Source organism: Terrapene carolina, unplaced genomic scaffold (assembly GCF_002925995.2).
Source record: "Terrapene carolina triunguis isolate 2854851 unplaced genomic scaffold, T_m_triunguis-2.0 Scaffold242, whole genome shotgun sequence".
Lineage (NCBI taxonomy): Eukaryota > Metazoa > Chordata > Testudines > Emydidae > Terrapene > Terrapene triunguis.
In genome coordinates this window covers 8,956,326-8,982,698 of record NW_020664593.1, presented here as the reverse complement: position 1 = coordinate 8,982,698, position 26,373 = coordinate 8,956,326, and the positions used below count along the sequence as shown (strand labels likewise).

Below are 26,373 nucleotides of genomic sequence, written 5' to 3'. Positions count from 1 at the left end.
CGGGGAGAGACCCCCCTCCTTCCCAGCATCAGCTCAGGGGTTGCCGCGGCGGAGGAAAGAGGGCACATCCATCGCATTAGAAAGGTAAGACTACTAATATTATAATATGAGTTGTGTGCATTTATTTGTAGAACAAAAAAAGTTTATTATTATTAAAGTTTTTTTTATAGAGAGCTTTTATCCAAAGCGTTTTACAATAGTTAGCTAACGGTACAAACAACATTAGGAAAGATCATTAAGTGGTCTGCCAAGACCCTCAGCAATTTTCAAGTTGTCTGCGGAAAAAAAGTTTGAGAACCACTGTGCTAAGGATATTGAGCAGATAGTCCAAGAGTGCAGGTTCAATATAATGGTACAGGACATTCTACAAGCAGCCCTTCTCCATCCCTGGAAATGGCCAGTTTAGGTGTAGCAGAGTGTTCACACGGATTTTGCTTGAGAAGATATGCAATGCTTCCTTGCAGTGCTTGGGGAATCATTCAATGTGGTTATAAATTATTCCAGCATCCACAACAGTCTCATGTAGCTAGTCAGCAAAAATGACCCACACCTGGGGTAACTAATACAAAAGGACACTCAATCCCCCAGAAGGCCTCATGTCTTTGCAATTTTGTTTTTACTGAATGGATGTGCCAGCAGAAGAGACACCTCACATTGGAAATAAACCCTGCCTAGATGGTCAGCTTCCATCCATCAGATCCGGGATCACAAAGATCACAAAAAGCCCTGGGGGTTCACGTATCTGAGTGAACAATTGATTTGAGACCAGAGGTTAGTCCATGGCAGAGTGATTGGGCTGACTTTTGACCTCTACTGTTCAAAGTCACAGCTTACCATGTACTAGAGTTAAAATGGCGAGAACTAAGAGAGAGAGGGCATAAGCTAAAAAGGCCTCTCAGCAAATGTCAGCCTGATGCATGTATCATAGCAAAGCTCCTACCCAAGGTTTTAAGATGGGCATCTCTTATTGAGTGGAGAAAGCTGGGTTATGGGCATGATAGGAGAGGCCTTTGCTCTACACTCCTCAAAAGCGATGAGTTTTGTCCTAAGTACAAAAAGACAAAGTGTCCAAGGATGGGACTGAATAGATTCACTCTCCCTGTGGTAACTGAAAACGGACTTACAAGGCCGGGAGCAGAGAGAGAGTTGCCAGCATGACAATGAAGAGTCAATCGGGCACGGTCCCTAGGTTTTACCCTTCTATGCTCAGGCCATCCACATAAAACATCCTTGTCACAGCGTGGCTGGCACTTTAAAAGGAGATGGGTCTCAGCCAGTGCTTAATTTGTGCCAGGGCTGAGCCCCAGCACCGCTAGGCTTCCCAGTTCATAGCCCCAGCACCTCGGGGCTTGCTGCATCAGTTACACATGTAAAAAAATTGCTTGAGCCTCAGCACATCTTTCATTATAAATTAAGCACTGGTCTCAGCCCCAGCTGTGACATGGCCAACTGTACTCCCCAGGTGGGGACATGTGACCGGTGGGTCATGTGATTCAATCAGGGCCTCTTGGATAAATAAGGGAGAGGCCTGGATAGAGAGGTGACCCAGAGGTAGCAGGGGAGAGAAACTTCATCAGTGGCCCAGCTGCTGAGAGCAGCTAGGCTCTTGCAGGGACCCTGAGAAACCAGGAAAGCAGCAGAGGGGTTTGCCTGATGACCTCTTGGAGCCAGAGAATTGGACAAGGCAGGCAGAGGCCTGGGTAGGAAAAGCCTGGGAGTGGCTGCTTCAATTATTTTTGAGACCTTAAGGATGGTTTGAATTATTCTGAACTTTATGTTAATAAACCAGACCCCAAGAAGGGCTGCTCTTATTGGACATGTGACAAGAGTCCAGGAGGGGAAACTGAGGCAGAGTGCCACAGAGCTGCCACAAGGGGGTCCTTAGGAGGCAGCTCTTGTTGCAACCCTCAACAGCCATCCTCTCCATCCTACAATGGCTGGGGTTGTTATCTCCCTTACCAATAAAAACTGGCAGTACTCATCAGTCAGACTTTGAGAACAGTCCCATGGAGAATTTTTTCCCCCGATCCTTCTGTTTGGGTGCAGAGGTGCAATGCAATCTCCAAGAGACCTGGACAGATTGGCTGGTGAGAGAGGTAAAATCCAAGGGTTCAGTCCTGGAGGCGTTACTCATGCAAGCAGCTTCCTTGGCTTACTCACAAGGACTTCAGGATGGAGCTCTTCATGTTATTCTGACTCTTGGGGTATGTGTACAGTTATTGAGATGCCACTGCTTCTCACATGGCTTTTGTGAGATCAGTTGAAATGCAGCACTCTCATTGGTCAGCAGAGAGGGTGAAATCATCATCAAGGTGTCATAGTGCTCATGACCTCATCTCTCCTGTATGTTCTGTCAGAGCTAGTCTTTGCCCCTCAGTGTCAGAGTGAGGCAGTGACAGGTGCAGTCAACAACCAAAGGCAGTTCAGTCTTTTTATCACAGTAAAGAAATTGCTTCCCCAGTTCTGCCAGGGATTTCCCAGCCAGGCGGTTTTGCTGTTAGAGATGGGCCCAAGTCAAATGGATCTGGATTTTGATCCCTTCCTTCAAAGACCTGCGGGGTGGGGGTGGGGGTTGGTTCAGCTGCATCTCTAGTTGATACAGTGATAACAACAGAGCAGGGCAGTGGGAACCATCACAAAAGCATCTCATCTTCCAATAGGTAAGTGCAATGAGTCACTGGACTGTACTTAGCAGGAGTTAGTAGGGAGTGAGGGAGAGAAAGAAGAGGCTCACAGGTCTCCCTGAGATCTCACTAACTGATGTACCCATAATAAACACTAGAGATGGGACTGGGGTGCTAAATTCAGATCCAGATTGGGGGCGAGGGTGAACAGCTCTGAAATTCTGGTCCAGATCCTGGTTCAGATTCAAAACCTCCCCAGAGCTTGGGAGTCCTTTGATCTGTGAATTTGGTTCAGGCACCTCCCCAGTTAGTACAGCCCGATACTGGCTGAAATGAGGCAGCTTGAGAGAAAGTAAGAGACACGGGTAATGACCGAGGTGTTAAATCTATGCAACACAGCACAGAAAGGACCCATGCGCTGAGGGGACTTGATGAGTGTTGATACATTTCTGCCAGGGAACAGAATAAAGAGCGAACAGGAATTATTCACGGCTTCACATGGTAGTAGGAGCAGTAGCAATGGCCAAAGCCAAAGAGGGGGAAACAGAGCTGAGTCACTAGGGAAATATATTAACAGTGATAGGGATTGGTTATTGGAATAAACTAGCAGGGGCAGTTCCACCAGTGCAGAGATTCATGAACAGCTGAGGAAAGGCTTTAGCACAAATGGCATTTGGGTGGGATTTTTAATAGTCCCTAAGTGAGGTAGGAGCATAATCAAAATCAATGGGACTTGTATCCCAGGGCACTTTTGCAGATCCCACCCATAGTCATTAAGCAGGCTTCAGACACGATCTATTGTCCATAACTTTTTATCAATGTTTTTCTCTCCTTTTCTCATGTATAGTTTTCTCTCTTTCATACAGTTCCTTTCCTATCTGTCTCTCCCTTCATGCCTGTCTTGAACTTTCTGGCTTAGTGGATCTTCTATTCTATATTAGTTTGCCGCTTTTTAATAATTGCAAAGCATCTTGGTTAAGCTTGATTTTTTTTTTTGTCCCGAGGATGTTTCCTGGCCCTACTGTGCATGATTTTATGGACTCCGTTGCCTTGAATGGAACCAGAAAACTAGTTGTAAAAGGAAGAACAAGGATTCAATTCTGGTGGAAGTTGGGTGGTTGAAAAGACAGGCACAAATAGTGGACTGGGGAAATGCAGCAACCCCATAGGGGAGCTGCAATTCAAAAGGGCTGTCTCAATGGGGATGTCACATTGGCGATGGCACCATATTTCTATCACTGTCTTTCATGTCCCAGGCCCTTGGGGTCAGGCTGGAGGATAGGGAGGCAGAGCCAAAACCAAGCCAACTGTACCATTTTGCTAGACTAATTAAACTTCTCTGCACAGGTCTCACAATGACAAGCATCTCCAACCTACAAAGAGGGAGAGGCACAAAGTGCTGCAGCAAGAGACTGGGGCCCATAAGCAAAGCAGCCCAGGCCCCTCAGGGCAGCATCAGCCACTCCTCACAAAGAACCATCTTCCACTGATGCATGTTAAAGGGAATCAGGTGCCAGGACTCTGGAAAGTGGATGCTGAGAGATCTATGGAGCACAGGAGCTGGATCTAGCCAAAATAAATGCTGCCTCTCCCCTAAGGGGATTTCCTGCACATGCAAATGCAGGTTCAGGTATTACTCAGCTGGGAAGGAGGGGCATGGCTGAGAGCAGTGGGTCTGGAAGGTAACTTCCCATCTGGTGTGATCTTAGGGGATGGTCTGGAGGAACAAACTAAGATGGCCTGTATTGTTAGAGATGGAATAACATTAGTCCCAAGTGGCCTAGAACAGCCTTGGAGCTCCTCAGGGCTAAGCAGATGGCACCAGCTGATCCTTATTTGTGACCCTAACCCTAAGTACTTACCAAAATCTGTGGTTACTTCCTTTGTCCTATGGTGGTACTGCAATGGGGTGTCCACCTCACACAAGGCAGAGCAGATTATTAGGACAGTTAACCTGACAGGCTGCACCCAGGGGACAGCCAGGACTGAAAGACTAATTGATGATGAAGCCCAGCTGGGCAGGGGCACACTGAGCTTGTATACAGCCAGCAAGCTGAGACCAGAAGGGGGCTGCAGGGAAACAGTCTGCAGTTGTTCTCTGGAAGAAGGGAGGTGTGTGTGGCGCTACACAGTCTGGCGAGAAGTCAGAGGGGGAAATAGCCTCTAGTTACTCCCCGCGAGAAGGAGTAAGGGCTGTAAACCCAGTGAAGGGGGGCCAGAGACTAAAGCAGGGAAGTAGGAAGGCATCTAGGAAAATAGCAGCAGTGTCTGGGAGCAAGCAGACTGTAGTTGCTAGACATGAGGTCCCTGGACTAGAACCTGGAGTAGTGGGTGGGTCTGGGTTCCCCACCAGCTGCTGGAAGAGTAGCACTGGACCTGCCCCTGGACTGGAAGACTGTCTGGAGCAGCATGAGAACAGCTGGTCCAGTGATATTTTGATACTGTAGAAGGGGAGGACTGTACAGTGGCCTGACCGGAAGGCTCAGCCACGAAGAGGAAGAGGGAGTTCTGGGATGGGAGGAGGAGCACGGTGTGAGCAACTGTGGGAAGTGGGGGCATCAGACCGGAATAGAGCTAATCCCCAGACATGGCCACCAGATGTCCCCGTGGTAAGTAACGAACCCTGTGACAGGTATCAAGTATCAGAGGGGTAGCTGTGTTAGTCTGGATCTGTAAAAAGCGAGAGAGTCCTGTGGCACCTTATAGACTAACAGATTTATTGGAGCATACGTCTGACGAAGTGGGTATTCACTTATGCTCCAATACGTCTGTTAGTCTATAACAGGGGTCGGCAACGTTTGGCACGCGGCTCGCCAGGGTAAGCACCCTAGTGGGCCGGGCCAGTTTATTTACCTGCTGACGCGGCAGGTTCGGCCGATCGCGGCCCCCACTGGCCGCAGTTCGCCGTCCTGGGCCAATGGGGCGGCGGGAAGTGGCGCGGGCGAGGGATGTGCTGGTCGCGGCTTCCCACCGCCCCCATTGGCCCGGGACGGCGAACCGCGGCCAGTGGGGGCCGCGATCGGCTGAACCTCCGCGTCAGCAGGTAAATAAACTGGCCCGGCCCGCTAGGGTGCTTACCCTGGCGAGCCGCGTGCCAAACGTTGCCAACCCCTGGTCTATAAGGTGCCACAGGACTCTTTATCGCTTGTGATAGGTATCGTAGATTGCTCTATGTTGTCTGAAGAACATCTGCTATTTTACACTCTGCAATGGAACAGGTCTGAGCAGCACCTGATCCTGCATTGTGTTCTCTTGATTATAATTTAGTCACTGGGATGTCTGTAGAGAAACACCCATTAATGCTGGAGAAGTGCTTACCCGCCTAGAGCAGCAGAGAGTCTGAGTGAAGCAAAGTGTAGGATATCTAGGCTCATGCACTAAAGATGCTGAAGACACACTTGGGCGCTGAAAAGGCTGCAGCCAGGCAGGCACCACAGCCAAAAAACTATGTTACTGAATTTTTGTTATTCCTAGGTCTGTTTAAAATATTACTATGGCCACATTTTGGGAAACCTTTCAAGCAGGCTAAGGCCTTACATAAGTTTATACAACACTACAGGCCTTGGGAATGGTTAAAGAAACCTGATATTGCTTTAATAAATGCAACCTCCTCATCTCTGATGACATTTACACACCACTTGATATAGACTGCAGGGGGGAAGGGTGTGAAATCAAATGGGAAGGGAAGCCAGACAGCTTTTGTCTCTACAGCTTTAGCCTGCAGTGAAAGGGATAAAGCGTGAAGTGAACAAGATGCCAGCTCTATAATTTCTTGTGGAAAAATCGAGCATGGTCTTTGGGGACAACAACTCACTTTGGTTTACTGACCACAAACCACAGAACTTGCAAGGACCCATATGCTCCAAATGCCTGACTTGGATATTAAGGGCCAGACCCTGTAACAAGCTGCAGTGCACGCTTAAAGCAACCCATCCTGTTGTTGTTTAGTAGCTTTGATCCTGCTGGGAGGGGACTGAGTGGGTTTTGCTCATGCACTGTTGAACACCCATATGGAGGAGGGATGTGGACAGGAAAGAGATGCTATTCTCTGGGAAGAGGGCAGGAATGGCCTTTACTACCAAGCAGAACGATACCTTTCAGTATGGGATGAGCTGAGGTCAGCAGATTTGAGCTCCTCCTGCTTTGGGTCACTGTCTTTGTGCTCTCTGGCCCCAAAGGCACAGGTGAACTGTGAAGTGAAAGAGAAAAGAAACTAGTATCATCACCTTCCATAGCAAGGAGGCCTTGTGTATAATAATCAAGGGTGAGAGTCGGGATTCATGGCTTCTATTCTGTTTTGCTGCAGTCTCATTGTGTGACCTTGGGGAAATCACTCAGCCTCTCTCAGTCCCAGTTTCCCCATCTGTAAAACAGGGTTAATGACATATTCCTACATCACAAGAGGGTTGTGAGACTCAAGTAATTAGCGCCTGTGAAGTGTTTTAAGATCCTTGGCTGAAGGATGTTACAGAAGCACAAAGTACTGATAGTATTGTTGTACTAAATAAATCCACTTTGCTCCTATCTTTAACAACAATAGAGCATTTTGCATCCCAAGGTGCCTTACAAGTTTAACATGCCTTTGGGGCAATGCAAAACAGTCAGAGCAGCATCAAGGATCTGGCCCAGCTAACACCAGGCTTGGCACTGGCTCAAAAGGAAGAGCAACACCTAGTGCACCATTAACACCACTTTCAGCTGCACAGAGGTATTACGTGGAGGTCTACCATGCAAGTGCTGACCCAAATGACCTTGTTCGGCTTGCGAGCGGGAGTAAGGTGCTCTGGATAGTACAGTCCACCCGCACTATGGCTCAGTAAGGTGGCTGTACCTTAAAGATGACACACTCTTGCGGCTTGACGGATCCCCTCTCTTCAGCACTTTTTCCTTAGTTTTTGGGACTGGATTGTTGAGTGCCATGGTGACAGCTGTGGCTTGCTCCGCCTCTTGCTTAGCCCTCCTCAGCCGTTGGTTTTCCTGCAGTTCGAGGATCACCTCCTGCTGTTCTTGAAGCTGCCTCCTCTGCTCCTCAATCAGCTGCTGCTGGAAGGCATGGCGGTGCTCAAAGTGGCCCCTGAAGGCAGGGGCCACTTTTTTGCCAGGTGCCCCAAACCATTGTATGGGACTGACTGTTTGATTACTGGATTCGGCGTGATCCTGTGAATTCACAGCAGCGTGTTGTGGGGTAACCTGCCAGGCATACTTGGGCTTCTTGCATGAACGAAGACTGGGGGTCTGACCCTGACAACAGGGTTCTACAGGATTGATGGGCTCCTCCTGAAGAAGGGGCGTTTCAGTCACCTGCAAGGGAAGGATTCTGCACTGACTGAAGTCAAGACCTCTGCTGCCCTTGAAGAGCTAGGAGCATTTTTCTGAATGGAGCAACAGTGAAATCAGTCTGAGAGGCAGGGTAATCTCAGGTGTGTACTCTCGATACAATTCTTACCAATAGTAGTGCTGTCCCAGGGTGGGAGGAGGTACAGGAGCTACAAGGTAGCTCTACGCCATCCAAGACTCCTGAACTGGCCAAGTCCATCTGGTTTATGGCTGGTATGTACCCCTGAGGCATCAGACAGGATTCTTATGGGGAGGCCCTGTGGCTCAGAATTTTTGTAATGCAGTTGATGACACGGGGGATATTAATTCAGTGAGAGGGTCTAAACCCAAACAACGTTAATGCAATCTTATTTGGACGGAGGTGTTCTGATTAGGTATTAAGGCTAAGATTAAAAGAAACGCAGCTGCGACAGGTGGTCTACAGGACCAATCTATCTGGCTAATTAAGGAAAACGTAAAAGGGACTGATTCACTATGATACTACTCTGGCTTTACACCACAGAGCTGCACTGAAATTAAAGTAGTTACACGGTCATAGAATTAGAGCATAGTGACAAACCAGGCCCAAACTTTAAGACACGTGGCCTTCCCTCTTAGAATTGTATGATTAGGGAATACTTGAGTCTCAGATCTACTTCCTAGGCCAAATTCTGCCCTCAATTACAAACATGACGCTCCCATTAGAATGGTGTATCTCAGTGAAGAAAGTGTCCCACTGGGGGTTGCAAAGATGGAACTGGGGAATTTTGCTTTCACTTATCCCCGTCCAACCCCACTGAGCTCAGAAGTTACATTGGTGTAAGTGAAGGAAAAGTCTGGCCTGACGGGAGTATATATTCATTTTTTATCTATATTATAGTAGCACCTAGAGGCCCCAATCAAGTATCAGGGCCCTATTATGCTAGGAACGATACACACCTAAGGAAGATGGTCCTGCCCGACAGGTTACCATCCAATTGTGTACACACTTATTCTTTTCTTTGATGTGCATTACCTGGATACTTCCTGGGCCAAATTCAGCTCTCGCATTCTTTAAAGTCGAGAGGGTTGCACTCTGTTTAACCAAGGGCAGAATTTAGCACTTTCTTCTAATACCCTGGTTTTAGTCAACATATATGTTTTTTTGGCATATTGAGTCATTTAAAAAAAAAAAGTGACTTTAATCTCCCTTCAAAAGAGATCTCGAGGGCGCATGCCTCAATTTGGTAGCCGATATATGGTGGGATTATACTTTGAAAGCACTAGAGGCGGGTTTATTTTTTTAAAGTCTACTACCTTCCCATCCACCTCTGATCTTTAAAGACTTGTTTCTAGAGTGCCTGAACTACTGCTGGAATGTGCACGTGACATCGCAGGTACATGAAGCTGCACTAGGAGAGTGCCCGTTCCTGTGTCATAAAACACCACAGAGGTTAACTTTTAGAGCTATGATTAATCACTGTGGGAGGGACTGGGATGAGGAACCATATGGGAAAGAACTTTACCTCCTCTTGCCTCACAGGTTGATCCTGGGTCACCTGTCTCATCCTGGTCCTGCCGACATCCCATGATCTGTCTGTGCCAAGTTTCCCCACTGATGCTGCCTCCAGCAGCTGCGCCATCTTCTTCCTAGTTTCCTCCTGTCTCAATTGTAGCTCTCTCTTTTCAGCCTCGGCTCGGCTCCAGAGCTGCCACTCAATAAAGCAGCACCGTAAAACCTGTTTCCGGTTATGCTCAATAGCCAACTGTTTTTTCCTGGAAAATAAAGCACTTCCATTAACAACAGACATTGAACAGGCCTCTCTCCTAGCCTGCTTAAAATTAATATACCCCACTCTTATCTAGCACTTCTCATCAGTGGATTTCCAAGGGCTTTACAAAGGAACTGAGTGTCATTATCCCCATTTTAAAGATGGGGAAATGGAGACACCAAGACCTGAAGTGACTTGCCCAAGGACACCCAGCAGGCTAGTGGCAGAGCTGGGCCTAAAACCCAGGTCTCCTGAGTCCCATCCCAGTGCTCTATCCATTAGGCCACGCTGTCTCTCCAGGTGGTGGCATTTACCAAATGCGTGGAGCAATCCAGAACAGGTCATAAGATTTCATATTTTTCTGAGTTCTGCTTGATATCACTTGATTCTGGAAGACTTTGAAAACCATCAACTATTTAAATATAGTTCTTTAAATATATTTTCCTGCTTGTTTTACAGTCCCCATCCATTCTTATCTTTGTGCTATAAGAGGAGTAAAAGGGATACACTGTTGCCCTCTCCAGCTGTCTGGAGGTGAGGGATAGCCCCACTTGCAGAATATGCTGCTGTCTATGGGGAGTCCAACCAGCAAGCTCCTTCTTGAAGGCATCAGGCCTAACTAATCGCTGATGTAACTCCAATCGATGAGTGGATTAATCAGGGATGAATTTGGCTCTTCACGTGCTTGGGTCCTGGAGGAAAGAGTGAGCCAATGAGGGAGGTTCCATGAAGGACACCCAAACAGAGAAATTGGAGGTTGTTGGAAAGGTGTTCAAGTCCCTGCTCAGATCCAGCTTCGTTTCAATCTATGCCGTGGTGTCTCCAACTACAGGTGACGTGTAGATTTACTAGAAACAAGGCTTTCCACACACTCATAAACAGACCATACCATTTCACAACCCTCCGTTTAGCACTGGACTCTGTTTGAAGGCTGCTAGCTTCTGTGTGAGAAGGAGGCATTCCATAGGCTAAGGGCCACTACCTGTTTTGATCCCTGAGATGAGTCTCCAACTGCTCAGTCTCTTGCTCCAACTTCTGGACCCATGTATAGTCCCTCCAGGCTCGCAGGGCCTTCAGCTGGCACTTCCAGTCAGCAAGCGCCCTGGCTTTCCCCATTTTAATCCTATGATCCAGAATGAATTTGTACCAAGCGGAGAAATGCTGCTGTAGGCACTGCAGTGAAAAGGTGTATAGAGCCAGTGAGCAAGAACATTTAATCACATAAATGCTGATCCTCACAATCCTTCCCTTGGCCTTTCCTTTTGAACAACCTTATATCTTCAAACCCCCAGCAAACACTTCCGGAGGGTGGAGAACTAATGTGAAGAGAGCAATGCTTATTGTGCAGTTCTACTGTGAAAACTGACTGTAAATATAGCATCATGGGACTCCATGTTTATTGTTTCATGGTGACTCCAAAGCAAAATGTGCTCAGTTTACAAGTAAAAAGGAATAAACCATGAGAGAGAAATATAAATTCTAGAATCAGGATTGTCCCTAAATCTAGAAAGCATAAGATTCTAGAGAAGACTGCCCTCTATTTAGAACTTTTTCAAATTACTCCATAAACTATAAGCTGCTCTTTAAAGACCAAGCACAAACAAGACAATTCCCAGTGCTAAAATTTACAATGTGACCTAGACTCACTGTCATCACTGGGAAGCTAAAGTTTTCTCCCAAGGATAATCATACTGGCTACCTCTAGGAGTGATTTACCTTGGACAGAAGAGCAATTTGCTATCTAATCTACCTCTTAATTTTAGCCCTGTCACTGGAGATGCTGTTCATTTTGATCCTCCAAGTGGGTCAGCTCATAACAATTCCTCAGCTGTTCCTCTTCTGTCATAATGTACTGTATTAATTGCATCAACATTCTCAGACATGGAAATCCAAACAGAGAATTATGAAGAGGACAAAATGTCAACATACTAGCTACTTAAGTTAATAATGAAGGATTCATTATTGCTTATCTCTGCTCAGCTGTAGTTTCTGCCCTTGAAAATGTACAGCTCACATTATACCAGTCATAAATCCCCCTGTAGTTTCATTTGGACTCTTCGCTCCCTGTCTTAAATTGTGGTGTAGTGTTGCTGTGCACATTCCCTCCAGCAGCAGTAGCATTTGAGTTATAGACAAAGTGATCCTTTGGGATAGCTGGCTTCTCAATTTGAGTGCTATGGGATTCTTCTGTATTAAATGTGCTACAGGTATATATGATGTAAGTGATGATTCCTTCTATATTAATTAAAATATATTATGGGGTCATTCATGTTGCCACATGAGGAACCTTATTCCTTATAATGAGTTTACTCACTCTATAGTGTGTTCAATACAAAAGGGTCTTTTCATTTCCAGATGTTTAATAAACCTAAATTTTTAGCACAGACTTTGTCTTGCTGTTTGAGACTTTCCCTTCCACTCTGCAAACTCTGTCTTTGACAATTAGCAGAAACGGCAAGGGAAATGTCTGGGGAAACATATAGAAGTTCCTGTGCCTGCAGCTGTGTTTCATGAGACAAAGTGTAGTTGGTCTCGGCATGCAAGTCTGTAAGACAGATTGTTTCCTATTGGCTGTTTTAATTAAGTTGCATCACCTAAAACTGTAACTTGGCATTAAGAAGTGAGGAGACAGGTTTATTATGTGCCACTGCAGGAAACCTGAAACTTCATGGCCAGTCAACATTCCTTTCCTGGATTATTTTTCTGAATTATGAGGGGTGGGAGAAAGTGCTCAGGGCATATGTCCAACAGCGAACCAGGGCTACTGGGAGCTGCGGGGGGCCGTAGCTGCAGACGGTCATCAGCAAAATGTCTCGTGGCCTGCAATCAGATTACCCAGATGGGCCACATGCGGCTCGCGTGCTACAGGTTGCCCACCACTGCTCTTGGGGCTTCCCCAAGGGGCCACAGTGCTTCATGGAATCTCCACAGCCCCACATGCTGTGGCCCCACTCCCTGGCCTGCCTCAGCCTGCTCCCACCCTTTCCTATGCCAAGGAATGAGGGAGTCCTCAAAGGGCAGCCCTGTGGCTGGCTCCACAGTGCTTATAGCAGAAGTGGGTCTTTCAGGGCCCCTTTATACCACTCCAGACCTTTTACTTGGTGCTGAAGGGCTGGACTGGGGGTGAGGATCTCAACATGAATTTTTCAAGGCACCCTCTGTGTGTCTGCTTGATCTATCACACTGGGCTGCTCTCTGCCCACAACTGCTCCAACAGCGAAGTTTTACCCACAACTCCCTTTGAAGCCCCACTAGAGAAACTGAGGCACAGAGACATTAAGTGACTTGCCCCCGTGGACACCCAGCAACAGAATAAGGATTAGGATTCAGGAGTCCCTTGCTCCCAGTTCTAACCACTAGGGAACAGTTCCCCAAGCCATTCTCTAATTTCTCTCTCAATGGATCTTTTATCTTACTTTCTCTACACAGGACACTCAGGAGGAGGCCGAAGGCCTGGCAGCCAGGGCTTTTGACTTCAGTGAGAGTTGCGTGAGCACATAGCTGAGGGCAGAATTTGGCTCAGAGTGCTAAATACAGGAGGAGGATGCTCACTCTCTGGTTTTCACTGTGAATCTTGCTCAGCAGCTCTTGCAATCTCCTTTGTTTCTCCTCTTTCTCCTGCTTCAGGGGCTTTGGTGTAGTGTGAGACAGGCCCACCGCTGCCAATTTCTGAGCGTTTCCTAATTCTTGCCTCTTCCTCTCTCTGCAAGTAAGACAAACACCAAGAACCAAAGATAGACAGTAAATAAAGGGAGTACTTCAGTATGGGTCTCACCCCCTTCTGAACCAATCCTGTGAGAATGACCTCTGTAGCTTTGACAGATGATAGCTACTGAAGCCCAGCCTTTATAGAGAACAGGGGTAGCTTTGGGATTTGGGTGCCCAGTGCCTATGAGTTACACAAATTCAACACAGTCAGGAAGGGTTCCAGTACACAGCAGTAAGAGGGAATTGGGATGTCAAGAAAGTACATATGGCGAACTAGGATCTCATAGATGCCTATGGAGATAAGTGGCCATCGCAGTGCCCCCTGGGGGCTGTAGCACTGTGAAAGGTATGAGCCCTATGGAGCTCCTAAGCTCAGCAGAAGCAAAGACTCTGCCTCTGCAGAGCTTTGAGCTCCATCGGACAGGCACGTTCTTTCCCCTCTCTAAAGAGAGGATGTCTCCAATTTTAAATGCCAGAGTTTTGACGTATACAAGCTGATAGATGTCGGCATTTGATTCCTTCTTTCAGTCTGTCAGCTTCTGTGATGTAACTAGAGACAGTAATGTAACTAGAGACAGTAATGACGCTGCCTCCAGGATTAGTCATTTAAAAATATATACGTTATGAGAGGTCAGGGCCCCAGGAGGCAGTTTTCCTTTGAGACTACCCTGTCTTCTACTTTTAGAGCGCTCACTGCAGCCAGAAGCTGATGACTGAAGAAATTCCCTATCATTTGGGGTTCATAGGCCCTGTAGCCCAAATGACTAGATGGAGCTTGAGTTCCACTCTCCCTCCCCACCCCATCTTACATTCTTCGTGCTTCTCCCATGATGTGCCTCTTCTCTGCCATCTCCTTCCGCAGCTTCACCATCTCCCGCTGGATCTCCTCCTCCTCCTTCCTGGCCTTCAGAGCCTGCCTTTTGTTCTCCTCCTGCACTCGCTGCTTGGCCTCAGCCAGGGCTAATTTTTTCAGGGTCTTTTCTCGTCTCTGGAGCTCTAGCTCCTTCTGACGCCTTAAACAGTTTTCTTTAACCTGGGAATCAAGAGCACAGCAATGAGTCAAGGCAGCGGTAGTGACAAGAGTTATATCATCTGAAGAAAGGCTTCTGGGAGTCTCTTTGAACTGAGAGGGTGGGTCTCAGTCAGGTTGCCAATACACAGATGGCCACACCACACAAAATCTCATTCTTTCTTTGTACTCCCCCATTGATTGGTCCATTTCCACCTATCTCTTGTCCTACACTTAGACTGTAAGTTCTGTGGGGCACGGACTGTCTGTTTGTTCAGTGTTTGTACAGTACCTAGCGCAGTGGGGTCCTGGTCCCTGGCTGGGGCTTCTGGGGTGTGATGATGATAATACAGTAATAATAAAGAAGCTATCATCTCTATATTTGGCATTAACTGGATATGATTGTGTTCTTAGGCACACCACTGGGGGAGTGGGATGGGGTATGTGAACCCCATACTGGCCAGGAAGGGGTTAACAAGCTGCAGTGTCTACAATGAACCCCGCCCTGCTATACTTGTTCTTGAGTCAGGCCTGGAAAGAGGAGTTAAAAAGAGGGAAACAGAATGGCAGCTTCTGTATTGTGTGAGAAGCCTGGTTGTAGCCAGGAGCTGATTGGAGGCTATGGTCTGCTAGAGCCTCCCTGTAGGAGGATAGGCCTGATCCTGACTGTGATTTAAACATAGAATCATAGAATATCAGGGTTGGAAGGGACCTCCAGAGGTCATCTAGTCCAACCCCCTGCTCAAAGCAGGACCAATCCCCAACTAAATCATCATCAAGCCTGACCTTAAAAACCTCTAAGGAAGGAGATTCCACCACCTCCCTAGGTAACCCATTCCAGTGCTTCACCACCCTGCTAGTGAAAAAGTTTTTCCTAATATCCAACGTAAACCTCCCCCACTGCAACTTGGGACTATTACTCCTTATTCTGTCATCTGCTACCACTGAGAACAGTGTAGATCCATCCTCTTTGGGCATTAAGGCAAGCTGCTGCAGCTGGGGTCAGCCTGAAAGCAATGGGGCTGTATGCTGAGCCCAATGGGCTGAAGGTTTATTTGGTTTGTATTTATGTTGGACTTTGACTTGAGGACTCTGCCACCCTGGAAAGTGTTAAAACTCCCTCAGTGACTTGGTTGTAGGGCTAAGCCACATCCTTAACTGAAGAGTGCTAAACTCTGTTGGGGAAACTGAAGCAGAGCGGCTGCAGCACCATATCATGTCATAAGAGGGTTACAGGGATGGCACCTCTGTCACGGGGGCTCAGGATTAATGCTTCTGAAGTTAGTGGAGTTATACCAGTATAAAACTGATGTAATCAAATATCTGAATCAGTGTCACGATCTCCCTTGTTGGTAGTCTTGTCAAAGGAGTCAAATTCTGAACAGATCTAGTGAAAATTAGTTATTGCTTAGGTGCAAGTGATCATGACTTGATTACACTTGTGTTCACAGAGTAAAATCCCAACCAGTAGTGTGTGTATATGTCTGTATATATACACTGTGATGTTATCTGATTAGAGCATGACCATTCAAATCATTGTTGCTACCACTGTTATATAATTGCAACAAATCTTATACAAAGTGTGACGCATGGCCAGAAAGGTTAAGCAGCTTGCAGGCTATTTGACCCAGGTTCAACCTTTAGGAACATATTGGTAGATAATGTTTGTGTTTTTGTGTGTTTACATATATATTGTTGGAGGTTAACAATGTGATCAAACAGTCCCTGTCTATGATGTATTCTGTTAATTCAGAGATCAAAAGGAAATCTTAACATTTAAATGAACTGAAAACATAGGGTATCGCTGTATTCATCTCTCTTTGAAATGTATAGCAAATCACCTGCGAATGGTGGAAAACAAGTAATTGCCTTATGTTAATCCATGCAGCTAATTACCGGCAATGCTTAGGAAATGGGTTTCAAAGTCTCCATGATTGCCTATTGTTCGCCTAAGGACTCCGACCTGTCAAGAGAAGGCCTGGAACTGTATAAAAATCCCTTGGGTCCTGATCCTTTTTATCTCAGATCTGCTTGATGCTTCATGCAGGGGATGCTTAAGCCAAAAAGCTGAGATCTCCAGTCCTAATCTGGTTCACCCTGAATATGAACATTGGACTATAATCTATGGACTAATTCTGAAAGAACTCTTTGCAACTACAAAGCTCACCATCTCTACTATGAAACTGATCTCAGAATTTTACTCATGTCTGTATGTATATTGATCTTTTAACCAATACTCTCTTCTTTTTTAATAAATTTTAGTTTAGTTAATAAGAATTGGCTGTAAGCGTGTATTTGGGTAAAATCTGGAATATTAATTAACCTGGGAGGTAACGTGTCCTATATTTTGGGATTGGTAGAACTTTCTTATATGATGAATAAGATTTTCAGTAATCCTCATCATATTTCACTTGGGTGTCTCGATGGACGCCTGAGGCTGGGTTGCTTTAAGGGAACTGAGTTGTTTGTTTCTGGGTAACCAGTAAGGTATTATAGAAGCTGTTTTGTGCTGGTTTGGTAAATCTAAGTATTGGAATATCCACCCGCTTTGGGAATTGTCTGCCCCAAAAAAGGGGCAAGGAAGGGTAGAGGGTGTCAGGGAGTCCCTGAAATAGAGGGGGGATGGGAAGGTGGCACTCAGGGAGCTTGTGGGACAGAATGGAGGCATGCAAGGGGAGCCAGTGATGTGCAATAAGGTCGACCTACAGACAGAGTGTGAGCCCCCTAGTGTAATATACTTCGACTTCTGTAAGGCTTTTTACTTGGTACCATATGACATTTTAATTAAGAAAATAGAAAAATGCAAAATCAATATGGCACCCATTAAATGAATTAAAATGTGCCTAAATGGTAAGTCTCAAAAGGTAACTGTAAGCAGGGTTCATCATTGAGCAGGTGTTTCTAGTGGAGTCCTGCATCAATTGGGTCTTCACCCTACACTATTTAACACTCTTATCAATGACCTCAAAGAAAACATAAAATCATTACTGATAAATTTGCAGATTAATACACAAACTGGGAGAATGGTAAATAATGAAGAGGATGGGCCACAGCTATAGAGCAATTTGGATAGCTGGGCACAAGCAAACATGTTTTAATATATCCAAATGTAAGGTCATATACCAAGAAACAGAGCGGAGGTCATATTTGTAGGATGTGGGGATTCTATCCCGGTAAGTAGGTACTCAGAAAAAGACTTTTATTCTAGTCTATATAGGTTTTTATACCGCATTCATTGCCATAACATCTGAGCACCTTCCAGTTGTGCATTAAGCAACATGACTTCACTTCTGTCATCCTCTCCCCTGGGGGAAAATCCGTGTGCAGTGAAGTGTCTTGTTCTGGTATAATGTTTTTTTTAAATTAAATGTACCCATTGCTATGTGTTTATATTAGAGAAGGCAAGGTCAAAGAACTACACCTTGCACTTGGAGCAGAAAGTGGTGAAGTTTGCGATAGTTCTTAGTTCCTGGGTGAGTCCATTCAACAGTCTCAGACCCAGAGAAAGTTCTGTCTCCCACGCCGACAAACTTTACTTTTGGTCTTGAGAGTTCCATTGTGCCAGAGGAGTGTAGTTGTTGACCATGGTCATCGTCCCAAAGTGTTAGACGATTTTTTAGATATCCTGGGCCCCGGCCATGGAGTGCTTTGAAGATGAGGACTGAGTCCTTGCACTTGATTCAAGAGTCTATGGGAAGTCAGTGTAGAGAAAGGAGGGAGACAGGCTTGATTTGCTCGCAGTAGCCTGAGTGCTAAGGAGATGTGCTGCAGCGTTCTGTACTAGTTGGAGTTTCCTAAGGGCTGAGGCTTCAAGCCCAGCTATACTGCATTAGTGTCATCCAGCTGTGAAGTGACAGAGGCATGAATAACAGACCAGGTCTTCATCCACCAGCATGGAACGGAGCTTGCTAATCCAGCAGAGACGGTAGAAAGCTTTATTCGCAGATGCTGCTATAACTTGGGGGTCATGGTGGGAACATGAGCTCTCAGGGTGATGCTGTGGCCCAAAGGGCTAATGCGATCTGAGTTGAAGCTACACAAACTCAGACTAGAAATAAGGCACACATTTTTAATAGTCAGGGTAATTAACCACTGGAACATGTTTCCAGAGGTGTGTTGAACTCTCCACGACAGGAAACTTTTAAATCACGACTGGATGTTTTTCTAAAAGATGTGCTCTAGTTTAAGCACAGCTATTGAACTTGAAGCAGGAATTCATTCAGAGAAGTCCTATGACCTGTGTTAGACAGGAGATCAGACTAGATGATCACAATGGTTCCTTCTGGATTCTAAGTCCAGAAATTGAGAGCCGAACACTTCTAAGGAACTCCTAGGGCAGGGCTGAGGTATTTTGGTGGGGAAAGCTTGCCCTGCTGCCTGTGGTGTACACTCTTCTGTGGATTTATGAAGACATCAGCATTTTGGGCTATCAGTCTTGTAGCTTCCACCAGTGCTACCTTCTCATTTTTTAATTTTTTTTTAAAGCATAAGCAGAATGTAGAGGGCCTTTCAGAGCAAGCACAATTTGAAATAGATGGTGGCAGAAGCACAACAAAGGCCACCAGACCAGTAACTGGGGCACACAGCCCCAGAGCACAGGAGGTTTAAAACTGTAGGACAGACTCCCTTTGATGCCATTGCAAGGTGAAGCATTAAAAATCATCTGGTTTTGAGACAGCATCAGAAATGACTGAACATTCCCCCCCCTCCCCAAAATGACTGAAATCAGAGTATGATGGACACTGTAGCTATCTGTGAATCTCTTGTACTAAGCCTACAGGACAACTGTATAAGTTGCATATGATTTCTAGGGCCCGGACCCTACATCAGTGCTCCACAGTTCAAATGGAGGGCTGGATTAGAGGTAGGGTGATGTGAAAGCAGCATCCCATATGTAGAACAGAGCCCCACGCTGTGCGGTCCTCTGGGTGCATTGGCATAAAAGGGCCAGGTAAATGGCAGCATAGAGGGACACTTCAGCAAATAGGCTAAAATTGCCCAGTAGAACAGCTACATAGCCACTTTGCAGCCTGGGCGAAGGATTTCTTCCCCCCACCCATTTGCCCAGGTATGTGAGATGAGTACTAACAGAAGGATTAGACCTTAATGCTTAAGAGGTTGGTTACTGAATAGGGAGATGCAATTAGCACCCTGCTTACTCCTGACTTGAGCAGGGAGGCTAGCAAAGAACAGTCACTTGCTGTCCATTCCTGGTAGGGTGACCAGATGTCCTGATTTTATAGGGACAGTCCCGATTTTGGGGTCTTTTTCTTATATAGGCTCCTATTACCCCCCACCCCCGTCCCGATTTTTCACATTTGCTGTCTGGTCACCCTAATTCCTGGAGTGCACAGATCCATGTTGGAAATGGATATTACAGCCCTGAGCTAGTGCAAATGCCATCCCCATTCACAGAAATGCCTAAATCTTTTGAGAACTGTCCTAATCTGTTTGCATCAATTATATCATGTGGCAATGAGTTCCACAGGTTAATATGTTACATTAAAAAGAGTGTTTCCTCATATCAGTTTCAATGTACTGCCTTTTCCTCACCTGCTTGTGTCTTAGCTCCATGGTAATTCGTGGGTCCCTTGTTTTTTTCTTTTCCTTGATTTCTTCAATCCTGAGGTCTTCCAATATCCCACAATCTACCACTTCATTTTGCAGAAGATGCTGCAGAAAATCCTGAACAGTGGTACTTTCCATTTCTTGTTCCAGATAACCACACAAATCTATAACAAAGAATCCAGATCACCTCACACTAGTTTGTAATTAACAAACCCCAGAGCCTAACGCCATCAAGCATAAACCGATTAAACAGAAAACTGCCCAGTTTGTGAATGTAATCCTGATGAAAGAAGCCATATTGCTTGCACTCCATTTAGTCTCAAGAATCTAAAGCAGTCTCAAATTCACTATGTTTAGATGATGATGATGATGATAATACTTTCCCAATCTTTACTGCCCTGCATCTTAGGATCTCAAACTGTTGCACAAATCTTACAAGCCTTATAGCCCTTTTGAATTAGGGAAATATCTCCATTTTACATAAGGAGAAAATGAAGCACAAAGAGTTTTAGGCTTATTTCTGTAATGTCTCACAGCAAGTTAATGTCAGAGCTGGGAAAAACCAAGGGTTCTACTGACTCTGGTTGTTCCTAAGGAGACTATTACCTTGGTATGTACATGACTCCTGGCTTTCAAGCCTATGAACTAACCACTGTTATCCCCAAACAGTCTTTAAAAATAAGTTAAGAAATGTTTTGTTGTGCTCTCACCATCAAACCTCTCGTACTTCAGAAAGCCAGCAGGGGCCTCTTCAGCAGGGGTAGAGTCAGCAGCAGCATCTCCAACATTCTCTTCTTGGTCACTTTCTAGCTCCAGTCTCAGTTTGGAATTCATCCAATCATTGAGCAGCTCCTGGGCTACGGTGAGAAAGGGATCAAGGGTTTTACTAGGATTAGAAATATCATAGTAAGTGTAGGACGGCAAAACTCTGTCCTCTTAGGATCGTTATGCAATGTGCTATGCAGTCTGTTTAAAATGACTGAAGGGTGATCTGTAAAGGAAAAACTCATTGGGTGGGTGCTTTCCCACCTCTCCCATTCTTGATATGTGAGTAGGCTTGAAAGGTGGAAGGTTTTTTTATTTCTCTTTGTGTTATATGCATTAGAAATTGTCTAGTCTGTTTTTCCTGCAAGACTCTCTGGACAACAAGAGAACTATTAAGATCATGACATCATGGATACCAATAAGGTGAAACCTGATTGATAGATCAAGTGTTTTTTTGTTTTTTTTTAACTGACTCCTTAAAACGTTTAGTTTTTCACTCAGGCCCTGATCCTGCAAATATGTACATGTAGCCTCAACAGGACTACATATGGGCATAAAACTAAAACCATATGTAAGTCTGGTAGTAGGAATGAGGCCATGTTTTTTTTGCTAATACTTAGTTAACTCAAATGCCTGACAAACAGTTGGAAGAAAAGCTTTTTTAAAAAAAAATACAAAACCCTACTCCTTTAATTAAGAACTAAGAAAGCACTTACTCCAAGTCTCTCTGGTACTGCAACTAAGTTATACAATAAAAACGATGGAGGATATAACTTAGCATTCCACATATTTCTAAGAAAAAATATAAGCAACCTTTTAAAAAAACAAAGACCACCACCACCAAAAATTTCCTCTTTTAGGCTTCTTTAAACACTCTATAAAAGTTCAAAAAACAAAAAAGACACAAGTACTCAGGCTTTTTAATCCCTTTCAAGTCCTTTTATCCCAACTTTCAGTCTATAATTAGGCCAGTTTAACAACAACAAAGTTTATTCAATAAGAAAAACAGAAGTCAGTTTATCTTATTGAGGCTGTGTCATTCTTGGACAAGAGAGTGCAGACTCCTCATATTTGGAGTAAATGAGCTTTAACACTTTGCTTATCAGTATGTTTCTTAACATGGTGGGGTGACTGCAGATAATCAATATTCTTATGTATTATAATTGTGGTGCATAGATAAAAGGCTTACAGGCAGTTCTGGAACACTCATAAATAGATTACTATATGTAAAAAGAAGAAACACACAAAGGCAGGGGAAGAAAAAAAGAAGGCATCTTTCATATTTTAGACACTTGCAGAAAGTTTGCTCCATCTGTGAGAGACATTTGACATTATATACAGAAATCAGAGTGTACACAGATTTATTCATCTGTGCTATTAATAGTGCCTCATATTATTGCAAGTGAAAGAACTGACTCTGAATTTATTAGAATGAGAACTCTCAGAGACCTTATCTTTCTATTTGTTCAGTACTGTGCCTAGCACATTTTTAGGTGCTGCAAAATAATAAATATTTATAAAAATCCAATTTGCTTCCAACTCTTTTTACTGTCAGTTTAGCTTTTGCATTTCCTTCACTTTGGACAGCAGAAATAATTGAAGACAGTTTCCCTTTTGCTTATAGACATTTAAGTTTCAGATTTGTAGTTCTGCAGGGTTTGGGATGCAACATTGCACAAGGAACATTTATTTATTTGGAGAAAAAAAAGAATGGGAATGAAAAAGATCAAATAAAATTATTCATAGATTTTAAGAGACCATTTAAGTCATCTAGTCCCACCTCCTGTATAACACAAAATTTCAGCCCGTTACTCATGTATGGATCTCAATAGCATGTGTTTGACTAAAGCATATCTTCCAAAAAGGCATCTGGTCTTGATTTGAAGACTTCAGGGAGAATCCACCACTTCCCTTGGTAGTTTGTTTCAATGGTTAATCAGCCTCACTGTCAAAAATGTGTATTTCTAATTTGAAATTGTCTGACTTCAGCTTCCAGCCATTGATTTTCATTAGGCCTTTCTGCTCTAGATTAACAAGCTCAAGTTCTAACCCATATTATGAAATATTTCTATTTGGTCTCAGGTTTTGAAAAAGACTGGTGATACACAAATCTACCCATTGGCCCAGTTGGATTTCATAGGGTTCCTTTAAGCAGCTCTGGGCTAGTGCTATTCAAACTCACCTTCTGCATAAGCCTCATCATGATCCTGCAGCTGCTCTACTGTTTCCAGATCCACCACAGGACCACGTGGTCTTTGAGGATAAGCTGACTTTTTAAGGGAAAAAGCTTCAGAAACTGCAAACTCGGAGGCTTGTTCCACTCGCTTTAAAATAAATAAGGGAAGAAAAACATTTCTTATAACTTGCGCATACTCAGTTTCAAACGCTACAGATTCCAGGTCCTGATCCTGTAAGATACTCTGGAGGAGTGGACCCCTGCATGTGTGCAGAGCACCACTGACTTCAGAGGGAGCTGCATGAAATAAGATTCATCCATATATATATATATATAGAGAGAGAGAGGACTGGAGCCCAAAGCATTACTACAGTCTCATGGGCATGATGCTATTGATAAGGCTGAGATAGCGCTTACGTGATCAGATCCTGTCCTTAGGTGCTTATAACTTTCCAAAAATGTTACCCCATTGGGTGGAAATTTCTGAGGTTTGTTTTCAGGCCAGAGGCTGTGGTGGATTTGTTTGGGACAGAGATAGATTTAGGCACATCCCATTTGGTTGTTTTTAAGATAAATAATGGGGGGGAGGAGAAGGATTACATAAAATCTTCTGATGCTCAGATCACTGAAAATGAATAGTTAGTCTTGAATCAGTATAGCACCTTTCACCCTGAAAAAGGACAAAGGGCTTTACAGATTGTATCTAAGGAACATTTCACTCTCTGGGGTTTGAGCTGGCCAAAGGCCCCCACTGACCCCAGGCTGCAGGCCCTTCTGTGTTAGAGGAGCTAAAACGGTAGCAGAAAATTTCAGCTTTTGTTTTTTAAAATAATGCATTTCTAGACCTCGTGAAGATAGCATTGAAAACATAAATCAATCAATAGGATTGAGGAAACAAGCACAATGGGGTGTCATTTCTATAGCAGAAGGACCTAAACACACTCACACATGCTTTTTATAACAAAGCATGTCCTAAGCAATCATGAAATCCCTCCCCCAAATTCTCAGGCTGACTTTTAGCATAGCAGGGTGATAACAGGGAACAGAGATGTGTTATAAGTAGGGCTGGGGCAGACAGATCCGTGTTTTATAAGCCCATGCCAAAATGTTAAGGGGAGCTCTTATCATGCAAGTGCTGTCACCTGCATGCAACTGCTGTCACCTGGAATGTGGCAGCTGTTTGACAACCCACAGCGACACTTCATAACAGTGCAAGATAGGATGTACAGAATACTGTAAGCAGGCCTAACTGCTGGGAAAATGCAGGGAAGCAGAATGTAATTACCAAACTGGAATTTGGCCAGGATACTTGAGTTTAACACCCAGTCTTGCAAACGGTTTCACAGGATTTTTTAACAATCACTAGTAGTCTGGACCTCAAATTTACATTTCACACAAAAGAAGGCACCACCAGTAGCATAAAGACCTTGTGCATCTTGCCAGGCATTGGCATAGTATGGGCTCTAAATGAACAGTACCATCTACTGAATCATGAAAACCACATCCTGCAGTTAGCTAATTTTTCCTGGATGCATCTTATCCAAGTACTCACTGGTTCAACCAAGTACTAACAGGATCACAACAAAAGGGAATATGGACTGCCACAAAAATTTGCTTTCTTTTGAAACTTCACATTCCTCATGGACTTATTACATTTGACATGTCTGAAGATACTTGATTCATACATAATTAAGTTATAGTCATTGGTATGTTGATGATCCCAGCTGTGGTGGCAGATGCATGTTGTAGACATAGGGAAACCAGACACCCATCAATTTACTCCCTCGAATCCATCAAGCAATTATCAGATGGTACCAACTTTTTGTCACAGTCAACCTGAACTGGATGTAAACATAAGACTGAAAGGCTTTCTGTCCCACTTCCATCCCACTGAGCCTGCATGTTCCCTGACTCAATTACTTTTCTGTTTCACAAGTTCATTTGCAAATGACCTTACCTTGATCCAGTGCTCCACATTATCAGAGTCAAAATTTGGCTGGAAATAAGATGCAAAAAGTTAACTTCAAAATGCTTTTTTGCTCACTTTTAATTCTCATTTTAATGTTTCCAGGCCTAGAGCTAGTCACTTGAGTACAATGAAAAAGCCTGTGCTCTTTCTCCAGAAATATTACTCCTATCCTCAAACAACTCCCCATGTTTCTCATTCATTTCTGAATCAAACGGTCTTGTGGTTAAAGCACTGGATGAGGACTTAAGATCTGGATTCAAATCCAGGCTCTGCCACAGATTTCCTATGGACTTCACTGGCACTACTCACATGCTTAAAATTAAGTATATTTGTAAATTTTTGCCTCAGTTTCCCATCTGTAAAATGGAGATATTTCTTTTTATCCCACCCTTTGTCTGTATTGTCTATTTACACTGTTAACACTTTGCAGCAGGGACTGCGCAACATCTAGGACAATGAGACTTTGATCTTGGTTGGAAAGGGCCTCTATAATTCAAATATCAATAACAGTAATAATACTGCCAGTTAAAAATTGCCCTTCTTGTTTTTTAAAATCCACCATGTCATTGGTTTGGGGCTGACAGTGTTGCCAACTCCTGAGATGTTATCACATGCCTCACTATATTTCATGTTTTTCTTAAAGCCCCAGCTCCTGGAGTCAAGTGATTATACAGGAATCTCTGCTCTCATTTCAAAAACATGAGGGATTCCAGTCCTAATGGTGGCCAAGAAAAGCTTGAAAACATGACTGCAGTGAACCCAAACACTCAGAAACCCGACGGCAAAGAAAAATAAACGCACATTTGTTACTGTTAAAATAAATCTCATGATTTTTAAGCCAGTCTCGTGATTTCTGAAGGCCTGGGCTTGACCATATGCCCTAGTTGGGTAAAGCTGAGCCCAGGGGGCACCTGCCGCCTTTGGCCTCCACTGACCCTGGGGCGTGACCCGCCACAGGAAGGCCGGGGGCAGGGACCCCAAGGGGCCCCAGTTGCCTGACCCCGAGATTCCTTTGCTGAGCAGCACTGACCCCGGTGGCAGGGGGAGGAGCCCCCTGATTGGCCAGCGCTGGCCAGGGTGCCCCGCATGGGGCTGACAGTGACCCAGGGAGCCCCCTGATTGGGCGCTGGTGACCCCAGGGTGGAACACGATTGGGCGCTGGTGACCGGGGGCGCCCCATGGGTTTGCTGGTGACCCCCGCGTGAGCCCCCGGGCAGGCTCCGGGATTGGGCGCTGGGGACACGGGGGGGGGGGTGACACCGCCCCCTCCGTTACCTTGGGCCTGGCCGCGGTGGTGAGACGCTGCCAGCGATAGAGCTGGGACCTTGGCGCTGGGAAGGCCATTGCCAAGGCTCGGACAGAAGCAGCATTCCCACCCCCACCCCGCCTCAGCCACACGGGAGGAGAGGAGCCTTGTGGGAAACGGAGTTCTCCATTGGACGGGGCGCACGGAAACCTGGATCAGCACGAACTACAAGGCCCAGAAT

General features: G+C 45.0%; 1 protein-coding gene across 1 annotated transcript in view; it reads right to left on the bottom strand.

Annotated features, from left to right (window-relative positions):
* CCDC191 (coiled-coil domain containing 191) overlaps nucleotides 1-26,247 on the bottom strand; it is a 34,475-nt gene extending 8,228 nt beyond the window's left edge. The window contains exons 1-11 of the mRNA XM_024218500.2: nucleotides 26,162-26,247; nucleotides 24,875-24,913; nucleotides 22,924-23,065; nucleotides 20,687-20,833; nucleotides 19,962-20,140; nucleotides 14,209-14,432; nucleotides 13,244-13,394; nucleotides 10,674-10,864; nucleotides 9,446-9,695; nucleotides 7,456-7,925; nucleotides 6,719-6,813 (exon numbers count right to left, since the gene is read on the bottom strand). Of these exons, the coding sequence (XP_024074268.2) occupies nucleotides 6,719-6,813; nucleotides 7,456-7,925; nucleotides 9,446-9,695; nucleotides 10,674-10,864; nucleotides 13,244-13,394; nucleotides 14,209-14,432; nucleotides 19,962-20,140; nucleotides 20,687-20,833; nucleotides 22,924-23,065; nucleotides 24,875-24,913; nucleotides 26,162-26,230 (1,957 nt within the window). The 5' untranslated portion in view covers nucleotides 26,231-26,247. The remainder of the gene's footprint in view (nucleotides 1-6,718; nucleotides 6,814-7,455; nucleotides 7,926-9,445; nucleotides 9,696-10,673; nucleotides 10,865-13,243; nucleotides 13,395-14,208; nucleotides 14,433-19,961; nucleotides 20,141-20,686; nucleotides 20,834-22,923; nucleotides 23,066-24,874; nucleotides 24,914-26,161) is intronic.
* Nucleotides 26,248-26,373: the final 126 nt, after the last annotated feature.